General features: G+C 49.1%; 1 protein-coding gene across 1 annotated transcript; it reads left to right on the forward strand.

Annotated features, from left to right (window-relative positions):
* The first annotated feature begins 1,272 nt into the window (after positions 1–1,272).
* On the forward strand, positions 1,273–4,113 carry LOC103755134 (thymosin beta-12). The gene is made up of 3 exons (XM_008921047.2): positions 1,273–1,341; positions 2,257–2,364; positions 3,780–4,113. The coding sequence occupies exons 2-3, from the start codon at positions 2,265–2,267 to the stop codon at positions 3,815–3,817; spliced, it is 138 nt and encodes a 45-aa protein (XP_008919295.1). The 5' UTR covers positions 1,273–1,341; positions 2,257–2,264; the 3' UTR covers positions 3,818–4,113.
* The last annotated feature ends 6,859 nt before the right edge of the window (positions 4,114–10,972 follow it).

Below are 10,972 nucleotides of genomic sequence, written 5' to 3' on the forward strand. Positions count from 1 at the left end.
TGCACATATATCAGACTCAAACCCACTCTACCTGAGCCTGTTATGCCAACAGGAAGATCCACAGACATCTCTGTCCCCCTGAGCCCATTGTCCAGGCTGCCTTACAGTCACTAGAGGGAACCAGGTACTCCTAGGGCTCAATTAATTTTATCCCAACTTACTTGCCTCCCTTTTGGCTTATCATGGAGTCTAGACAGGTAATTCAGATGGAGACATCCAAAGGTACCCGAGAGGAAACCCCACACCAGGATCTAGGAGGCTGCACACAGCCCTTCCCTTCCTTTCCCTTGGAAAGTGATTCCCCAAGTGGTTTTGTGCTGGGTAGCTGGAGCCACATCAGAGCCCCAGGGATGTCCCAGCCCCAGGAATGTCCCAGTCTCAGGGATGTCACAGCCCCAGGGATGTCCCAGCCCTCGAGAGCAGCAGCGCTGGGCAGTGGCTACAGGCCGTGCCCACATCTAATACCCAGCATGGCTTGCAGACACAGACAAGGGCTAACAGCCATTTTAAAGGAATTTTCTTAATCACATCACTTGGCACCTACACAATTCTCCCTTTGCTGCAGCTCAAGAGGTTCCCTGGAAGCAATCCATGTGTGATCCATGCCATTGGCACAGGTGGAGAACAGGGAATGGTCACACATGGCTTTTTGCACAGTGAAGGCAAGAAGGTTGGCTGTGGGCAGCTGCCTGGTCTGGTGTGCAGAGCCACAGGCTGAGAGAGGCACCAAAAAGTGGGTGGATTGCTACAAAACAGAAGTGAATGGAAGATCCATTGTCCATCCTTTCAGGACACATTCCTGGTGTGGTGCTCAGGCTGTGCTAATCTCAGATCTGGCCCTTGATCCTGGCAATGGTACCACGGCTCTGCTTAGAGCCCTCCCCAGCCCCAAGCTCCTGTGAGCTTGGGCAGGTAGGGATGAACCCCAGGCATGTTGCTGAATGCACCTAAAATCTCCCCAAAAACTAAGCTGGCAGCAGCAGCAGCCCCCAGGCTCACCTTTGCTCCAAACCTCAGCGTTGGGAAAGGACAGGAAGCAAAACTTCAACATGATTGCCACGGCAAACGAGGAGAAAAATAAAAAAAAAAAAGAAAGATCAAGATGTATTTTGGCAGTTTTCCATGCCAGTTTTCCCATTTCCCTCCCTCGTGCACTTTCTGCAGGAGCAATCTGTCCTTTCCCTAAACGCTGAGCAATCCCAGCACTAAACTAATCAATATTAATAGCAATGGGCTCGGGAGGGGGGAGGAGGGGAGAGGAGAGGAGGGATTACCCTGACCTTTTTCAACTCACACTGCCTCAGACGGCCACCAAGCAGCTGAGGAGAGAGCAGCCAGACGGTAATGCCATGTGGTTTTAGTAGCTTTTCTTTTTTTTTTTTTCATTTTTGGTTTTTTTTTTTTTCCTTGTGAATATTTACTTCTGTTGTCTCAGTGCAGATAGCAATGAAATCCGATTTTCTGCAGGAAGGAAAAAAATATAATTATACCAGCCATCTCCGGGCCAAGCCTCGCCTTGACGGGAAACTCTACTGAAATGAGGGGAATAACGCCCAGGCTGGATTTTAACTTGAATTTCTTATTAAAAAATGAATTGGATTAGGGAAGTTTTGACAGGTGAAGGGTTGAATGCTGGTGTGCTTTGTGGATTTCTCTTTATTATAACAGGGTATAATCAAACCCATTGAGCTGTGAGTGGGATATGAAGCGAGAGCAAACAAAGGGCTGAGGGAACCGGTCCTCTATTGTTACGCTGAAGTGTCCACAGCAGCTCAGGGGGTGGATGTGCTCAGGACAGGGGGCTCAGAATTTAAGACAAATCCTATTAATTAAAAGAAAATCATAACTGAAGCTCTTTGTTCCTGTTGGATTTGGGGTTTACTGTAGATTTTCTGGTTAGCAGCGTTTCTTAAAATAGAGGTTTGCGTCAGGAGGCACCGTGGATTACTGGCAATTAATGCATTGTCTCTTCAACACTGAATATTCTTGTTGCCATGTGCAAAATAGGATTTTTAGTAATTTCATATGAGAAATCTAGAGAAAATTATATTTATGCCTTTCCTCTTTTGCTCTGAAAGAGCCAAGCCTTGGGGGAAAGGTCCCAGATCGAGGTGTTAGATTTGTGGGGTTTTTTTGAATAAACATTTCCATGGTCTTTTCACATTTTTTTCTTTCGAGGAGAAAATGCTTTGCAGATGGCTGATATCACAGCACTAGCTAATGAAGCCATGGGTGTGTTTTCCCTTTCTTTGTCAGGACCCATCATGTCCGACAAACCAGATTTTGCAGAAATTGAAACGTTTGACAAGACCAAGCTGAAGAAGACAGAAACCAGAGAGAAAAATCCCTTGCCCACTAAAGAGAGTAAGTGCTTCTGAGGCTATTTGAACTGTGAGTAGCAAGGACACAATCTGTGTTGCAGTTCATATGCAAAATGAATACTAATCATGGGATTACAGGCTCAAACTCATCCCTGATTTTAAGTGGGGATAATACTAAGACTTGTAGCCTATGCTGGGCTTCCAAGGATGCCAGTAATTATAACCAATGGTGCATTTTGTTTGAAAAACCCTTTCTGATGGGATTGCTCTTGCTTCTGCTAAAAGCAAGACCAGTGTCCCCGCTGGGTGCTGGTAACAGGATCAATCTGTTTGTAATTACCATGTTACCAGCCTCTCTGGAGGCACAGGGGGACCCTTGCCCATCCCTGGCAGCCTCCCCAGAGCGTGCCTGGGCTCTGGATTTAATGTGTTAGCAGGCAGATGAGCTGCTGCCTCCCACTGGTACCTGCTGCCAGCCCTGGCCAGGAGACCTCCAGGCACCTTCTCTGGGAATAAGTCTGGAAGAAAACCCCATTATCATCCTCACCTAATAGGAAATCTTTAGCAAAGCACCCCTGAGCTTTACTCGTGCAGGGTCTTCTCCCCTACAGGCACTGTGCACAGGCAGCCAGATGAGGCTGGGATTCACTTCTACTTCAGGTGTGAAAGAGCATTTTGGACCAGATTTTGTGGGCAGCTTCCTTCAGAAGAGCATTGCTAACCCCTCTGGATATCTGTGCTGATAGCCATGGAGATGCACTGTCCCTTGGCATGATACCTGTTTTTTCCCCCTGTTTCATTATCCTTACCAGTGCTAAAGCTATAAATACAAAAGGAGGTTTGCACATCAGGAACTGCCCCCTCCTAGCTAGGCAGACATGGGAAGGAGTTGGCATTTCCAGGGTGACCAAAAAAAGCAAGTGGGGATTTAACCATTCCTTGGCTTTAAAAAAGACTGTAGGAATCTGTACCTTGTAGAACCACTATCACAGAGTTACAGAATGATTTGGGTTAGAGGGAACCTTAAAGATCATCCAGTTCCAACCCCCCTGCCATGGGCAGGGACACCTTCCACTATCCCAGGTTGCTCCAACCCTGTCCAGTTTGGCCTTGGACACTTCCAGGGATCCAGGGGCAGCCACAGCTTTTCTGGGCAACCTGTGCCAGGGCCTCACCACCCTCACAGGGAACAATTTCTCCCTAATATCCCATCTAACTCTGCCTCTGCCAGTGTGAAGCCATTCCCCCTTGTCTTGCCACTCCATCCCTTGTCCAAAGTCCCTCTCCAGCTCTCCTGGAGCCCCTTTAAGCACTGGAGGGGTTCTGAGGTCTCCCTTGAGCCTTCTCTTTTCCAGGATGAACACCCCCAACTCTCCCAGCCTGTCTCCATAGGAAAGCAAAGTCTATAAACAGTAATGTTTATTGATGGTGTTTTTGTTTCCTCTGTTTTCCTGCCAGCTATTGAACAGGAAAAGCAAAGCGAAAGTACAGCCTGAGTGTAAAGTTCAAGATGTGACTGCTGCTTCTTCAGTGGGGTTTTGGCTTCTGAGTTGGGTTGCTGTTTTGTTTCGTCCCCCCCCAGCCCTTGTTTGTTTCCCATTTGTTTAAGGAAGCATTTGTTCATTTAATGTTCCCTGGAGAAGTTTGTTTTGTGTTTGTTGAAGAAGATACTATGTGTTTGTATTCTTAAAACTGTAATTCCAAGTTCTGTATCGACCCCATTACTTGCCAAAAAAAGCAATTTGCATAGAAATTGTTTTCCTAAGCCTCACAATAAACAGGTTTCTTCTGATCAGCTGTCTTTGAGCCTTGCAGAAATGGGGTTTAAACTCCAACTCTTCCTAGCATCCTTCCCACTTTGTTTCCATTTCCACAGTTACTCGGGAATATGGTCAGATCGGGAAGGGTTACCCCAGACACCCACAGGCTCCTGGGCACACAGCCCCTCTCCATCAGCACATTCATCTGTATCCTGCAGAATCCTGGAGCCCCAGGTGGCACCAACCCCCAGGAACCCCCAAGATACCTTCACAGCAGCCTGGAGACTTCAATCCCATTCCCTGTGTCACTCAAATGAGTGTTTCATGGGAACCCTGAGGGACAAACTGTGTATGCTGGCAGCTCCTGTGCTTTTAAACCCTCAGCTTGGCAGCAGGCATGAGTAAGATGTGGAATTAATGGCCTGCTTCAGTCCTGTCCAACAGTAGGTTAGAGGTCTCAGATACAAGTACTCACTTAGAAATTCCATGAAAAATTGATGGTTGGGCTCAGGAAATACTCAAATTAGCATCCCAGATGGAAAAAGGGCAGCAGCACACCCTCCACAGATTTTTTTTTCTCTTTAACTTGCCAAGATCCAGTAAACCTTGGGGCAACTGCAGCACACACAGCCCTTGGCCCATGTCATATCAACAATACAAGAATGAGGGAAGGTGGGAGAAGGAAAGAAAATTTAGTATTGCACTGATTTTCTGGGATGAGACAGAGACCTTCAGCAGCACAAGGGCCTAGGACACAAACCTTCAAAGCAAGCAAGGACTCCCTAAATCTTCGTTATTGGTGGTGCAATAACATCCTCACTGGTCTGCAGAGGACTTGGCAAAAGTAGATTCTGGTACCAGCTCAGGGGACTCCCAATTACATGGTATCACAACACTTCTGGAATTAATTTCCAGTCTTATCAGAAAAACAAGTGCTTATCCTGGGCAGATAAACTGCTCTCCCTGGAGCTCTGGTTTGGTCCTGCTTGTGCTGTGAAATGAGAACAGCTCTGTGTACTTGAGCAGGGTTACTCTGGGCTTGCACCTGCCTGAGCTGAGGCAGAAAGCAGCTTTACAGGCTTCAGAACACAGAGCTGAAAGGTTGGGGTGGTGTTCAGAAAGCTCTCCTTTACTTAAGGGTTGTTTGACACTTGACACTGAACGGGAATAGTCAGGACTGCAATTAAACAGCACCAGGAGCCACAGGAGTGACCTTTGCTGGCAACAGAAGGTAACCAGAGGTGAGTAGGAGACCAAGGGAAAACACCCAGCACACAGGACTGGTGATCTCAGTCAGAGCTCCATTAATGTCAGTGGTGTCCAAAGGACTGAGGCTGCTGTTTCAATCCCCTTTCATCAGTTCAACATTGTTGAGGTTTTCTTTTCATGACCAAGCATTTTTGTACATTCTCCTTTTGAGGACCTCGTTGCCTTGTCTCCTGACTCAAAGGGGTGTTTTTTTTAAGGTCAGCTAGGTTTATTAATACTATTTTTTTATTTAAAAGGTGAGGAACATGAGGGGTTGGGCAACAAGGAAAACGGTTATTTTCTTTGTGACCCGTGCCCTCCCCTCACACCTGCACACTTCAAGGTCAAAGAGCCTTTGACATTATTTAAATACTTGCTTTGATGATGGTTCCTTCATGGAGGAAGAGTTCAGAGACAGCACTTGGAGAAACACCACCTATGGAAATCTGTGGAGTTCATTCTGCTCAACCAGATCCACCCAACCCGTTACTTTTCCACAGGGTGATTTTTAAGTACCATTTTGCACCCAGCAATGAGCCCATAGACCAGACTTTCTCCTTGGTTTTGCCAGGAGACTGTTTTGTTCCATGTGACCATCTCCCTCCTTCTCTGCCAGCTCAGAGCATCTGCCAACTCACTCAGCACAACATGCTGCAAATCACCAAAAACCTCTTTGGCAACACTGAACCAGTGGCCATGGCTGTGCCCCGAGTTCTCCCAGAAACCAAAGGTCTGGGCTGTATCCTCAGCCTGCACTTTTTGGGCAGGAGGGAAGGAAGGTCTGGACAAAGCAACAAAACAACAGAGACACTCTCCTCTTGTGTTTGCAGGGATAAAAAGGATTAGGAGCACTGCCCTAGGGAGTGATGCAAGAGACACCAGGTTTGTCCAAGCACTTGGCTCAGGGCTCCTGGTGCTGCTGCAGGGCTCTGTCTTTCCCCATGAAGCCTCCTCCCAGTTCAGCTGTTTGCATTTAAGGCCTGTCACCGTAAACCAAACATCTCAGTGCTGTTATCCACGTTTCACCACACAGAAAAGGCTGAGAAGAACTTTTATCTCAAGTTCCCCGCCCCTGGACCTGACTACGAGAGCTGCTGAGCTGCAGCAGAGCACGCAGCACCTGCACACCAGGAAAAATTCCTCAAGGTTAAAGGCCAGATCTTTCCACCTTTCTCCTTCCTGATCGAGGTAGAGCATGGCTTCATGGCAGGGCTTGGAGACTGCTTCTTTCACAGTTAGCAGTTAAAAGAGGCTTAAAGTTAAAAACACATAGCTGCAGTACCCTGATTTGAGAAACATCCCTTTCTGCTGCTGTGTGAGACCACTTCAGCCCAGGATCTGGATCAGGAAATTAAAATTTGTCAAGAGCAGGGATGGGTTTGGCTCCCTGTTATCTAAATCAAAGAGCATTACAGCCCTTATCAGTGGGGCAAGCTGGGGACACAGAACAGGAAACCGCTCATTTCTTCAGGTCGGGACAGTGAATTTTCATCCTTCCAGTCATTACACTAAGGAAATATTTGTTCTCACCATTGGAAGGGAGCTACAAGCCAAGCCAAGTAAAACCAAACACCTTACCCACACCTAGGAAACACCTTCTGGGTGTAAATCTGACCTTCACCCCTGGAAGAGCGTCCTCCAGCGCCGAGGCTCTGCAACAGTCACCCCTTCCCCAGCCTCAGGACTGATGGGCAGCTGAGCTGGAGACAAAGTCATCAGCAAACAGAACTAGCACCAGGTGGGAAACTTAAATATTTCTGCCAATTAGCAGCAGCCCCTTGCTGTTATGTAAGGGTACATAACGAGGTGTTACCTTGCAACTCCTCCAAAGGAAAAATGCCTTCCATGCTCATGCAGTTACAGCCAAAAAATCATTATATTCAGATAAACATTATATGCAGACAAACACCCACTTTCTTGGCATCACCATGAAGCCAGTCTTGCCCCCTGGATCCCAGGGACAGGGACAGCCCTCTCAGGATCCTGGCCAAGTCCACCTGACCCTGTGACTCACCTCTAATTGCACAGTCACAGCAAGCTCTGACCGAGCAGAGGAGATCTGCATTCCTGTCATTGTTGTACAGAAGTCAGTTGATTTAATAAATCTCATTAGGCAGGCATTTGATAGCAGTGAAAGCCAGGAAGGAGAAGCTCTAAGCCTAGCTCTCCTGGGAAAAGGACGTGTGTGTTCCAACTCACTTGGAGCCTGGCTAAAAGCCCCTGGAGATCCTGCCCAGCTCCAGCCCCAGCTCAGATACCACAGCCGAGTCTCAAAGCACATGTGGGGTTTTTTTTCAAATATATCTGGGGGTTCTCTCTTATTTGGGCTATTAGCCCCATGGTTGCTGAGCCATGTCACAGCAAGTCTTTAGGCCCAGCTCTGCAGCAATGAGGACAATCAGGCTTGGCCAGTGGCTTGGTCACCACAACAGAGAGAGGCCAAGGCTGGAGAAGCCTTTGCTTGGGGAGAACACCTCTGTGTGTTGGTTCTGCCATCAGTGCTGCTCCTGACACAGCAGAGACCTCTCCTGCTAACAGAGGATCAGGGAAAGATGTGAGGGAACGAGGACACTGGCACAAGCTCTGCGGGATCGGGGGTCTGAACTGCAGGGCGTGGGAAGGAGGAGGTCAGGGGCTGGGAGAGCAGCCAGGGAGGTGCCCACGGCAGCACAAACTCGAGGCAGAAGAAGCCAGGGCAGCTCTTGTACCTCTGCCTGGCTCACCCCTTGTTTTTCCAAAAACACAGGGTGAAAACAATAGCCTTTTCAACAGCCCTAACCTTCTGGTGCCAAGCTGGGGGAGCCTCCCACACCGTGCACGGGCAAACAGAGCTGCTGTGTCCTCCAGGAGCCCTGGCACAGGCAGCCAGCCCGGGCCACTCCACCTGCTCCCACCCAGCGTGTCCGTGGGGCCCTGGGAGCTCTGTCTGTCCCAGCCACCGAGGTGTGTCCCACAGCAAAACCCGCTCAGCCTGGAGGGTGGGAGGCAGCAGGGGATGGCTGGGGCTGAGCCAGGGTGTGTGGGAGCAGGTGGGTGCGTGTGCAGGGGCGTTTCTCCAGCTCAAACTGACAGCAGGGAGAGCTCTCATTTTTGGTGTCTGTGCTGGGAAAGGCGGCTCCCTGTGCTTTCTGTCTTGTCAGGAGAGCTGGCTTGGGAAGGAACAGTTGCTGGGGATGGTTCAAGCACATCTTGTAAGCTGTGCTGACAACAGCTCCTGACAGCTCCTACCACCAACTGCAAATCTCCCCAATGCTTCGTGTTTGCTTCAGGGCCCAGGTCCAGAATTCATTCAATCCACGGGGAATCAGTAAAAAAGGAGATGGAAGGGGGAGCAAAAGGAGGTTTCTAGCTCTTGTCAGAGAGACATACGAAAATGAAGCCTTCTAGGGCTCCAGCAGTAGGCACTGAACAAAAAGAAGGAGAATTTTCAAAATAAAAAAAACAATCTCAGGAATTTTAAGCTGGTCTCATGAATTCAAAGGCCAACTCAGTATCAAAATTTTTGGACTTGGCAAAGTTGCAATAACCAGGGAGGAAAAAAAAAGATGTGTGACTCCAAGTGGGTGTTTTCAAACAGCATCTTGTTTGGGGAAAATAATCCCTCTTGGTCTGTTTTGTTTACTCGTGATGCTGGAAATAATTCTCCTCCTCAGAGAAAAGAACTGGGGGGTTATTTTCTTATCAAATCACGGGAGCTCCCTCAGGTCACCCCTGACCACAGCTGGTCCTCCCACCCCTGCTGGCACTGAGGGGAGTCACCACCTCGAAGTGGTAAAGAAACACATGTGCAGGTCCAAAACCACACCTTTCACCCAGCAATGAAGAAATCAGCCTTGGCTGAAGGTGTGTGCTTTTGGGGCTGAGCCCAAGGGCAGGGATGGAGGCAGCAGGGATGGAGGCATCAGGGATGCCCCCAGGGCAGCAGCTTTGCTCCTGGGATCCTTCTCTCCGGGGAGCAGGAGTAGCAATAGCTGAGAGTGCTGCAATAGCTCCATAATGGCTTTATAATTGCTCCAGTCTCTCCACTGCTCCTCCTGACTTGTACTATCTTATTTTTGTCCTGTCCAGGCTCCTCTTTCAGTGGGACCTGGGTAACCCCCACCACCAGGCAGCCCTGGGGGGCACAGTGGGGCAGCATCTCTGCTTTAACACACCTCTGGCACTGTTTTATTATCATGCTGCTGTAACATGCCAAGTGCAATGCACGTGACCAGGGCTCCAGTTTAATTTTATTTCTCTTTTAATGTGTTTCACGAATACCCAGGGAATTGGAAATGTCAGGACACCAGTATGGCTGTATCAGCTGCAGGAATCTGCCTCCCTGCTCCCAACAGATAATTGAGGACCAATTTAAACTGGAGCTGCCTCAGTGTGAGCGCTGGCTCCTCACGGTGCTGAGCCTGCCTTCTTTCATTTTCTAGCTGTACAAAGGACCTATAAAGCTTTAACTTACATGCTTTTATAAACTTCATGTGTGAAGCATTCAGTGCTTCATGGCCAAGGTGGAAATAAAAGAGATTAACCCAAAATAGCACTCGGTATTCAGAATGGGCTACTGTATATAAATCCCAAAGCCACGCTCAGATGGCTGGGCCAGCCAAGTTGAGCAATGAGCATGGAAATTTCACCACGTTCCTGCAGTGGGATTGCTGGACAGCTTTTATCCCAGCTGACACTTGAGCTGCTCAGATGGGGGGACTCTGCAAGCCTGTCCCACCCCTCTGTGTCCACCCGCCCGGCCTGACACTGTCACGGGGGGTGTGCGGGATGGGCTGGGCTGGGTGTGCGGTGCAGGGAGGTCCCACAGGGGGGAGCCTTGTCACCAGCCTGCGGGGACACTTCCCGGGACACTGCCCCGGGACATCACCGCGGGCATCCCCCCGCCAGGCACCCTCTGCTCCCCACACTCTGCCTCTGGGCTCGGTCCTGGCACTGTGGCTTTGGCTCCATTTCCACCTGCTCAGAGTTAACGGATGTAAAATGTCCTGTTCATCCTCGACAGGGATGGGCAAAGCTCCCTCCAAAACCACCATAGCTCCAGTGTTCAGAGCTGATCTGGGAATCACCAAGGGACTATGATCTACAAAATCTGTTTATAAAGGGTGTCACTGGGGAGAACTCACCCCATGAAGGGTCCTAATGGGTCTCTGTGCCTGCAGGATGCTGATGAGCCAGACCCCTGACCCAGATCCCACCTTACACATTCCCATCAGGTCAACTTTACACTGAACAGTAAAGGCCTAAAACTGGTTTAGTAAAGCCAGGGACCTTGCCAAGAATTGTAATCTCACTCTGACCTCAGATAACACTTGAGATGTCTCCTCCCACCTGAAAGATGAATAAGTGCATGGCATGACCAGACTGATTAAAGCAATATATGAACATGGCATCGATGCCCAGCTGCATTATGAAAAGGAAATATGCACCTCAACCCCTGTGAAAGACAGGCAAGGCAAGAGGAACTTCCTTAGGGGGAAGCAGAGCAAAGTGCTGGAGCCCCAGTGGCACCACGGGTGGAACAAGCCCCGCAGCAGCACAGGCTCCCCACTGCCTTCCTGGGCAAAGCTGGTGCCAGAAGCAAGTTTTCTCCTCACTTTGTTTCTCCCAGCAAAACTCGAAGAACTTTTAGAGTTGCTCACAGCC

Source organism: Manacus vitellinus, unplaced genomic scaffold (genome assembly GCF_001715985.3).
Source record: "Manacus vitellinus isolate BGI_N305 unplaced genomic scaffold, ASM171598v3 scaffold_51_pilon, whole genome shotgun sequence".
Classification (NCBI taxonomy): domain Eukaryota; kingdom Metazoa; phylum Chordata; class Aves; order Passeriformes; family Pipridae; genus Manacus; species Manacus vitellinus.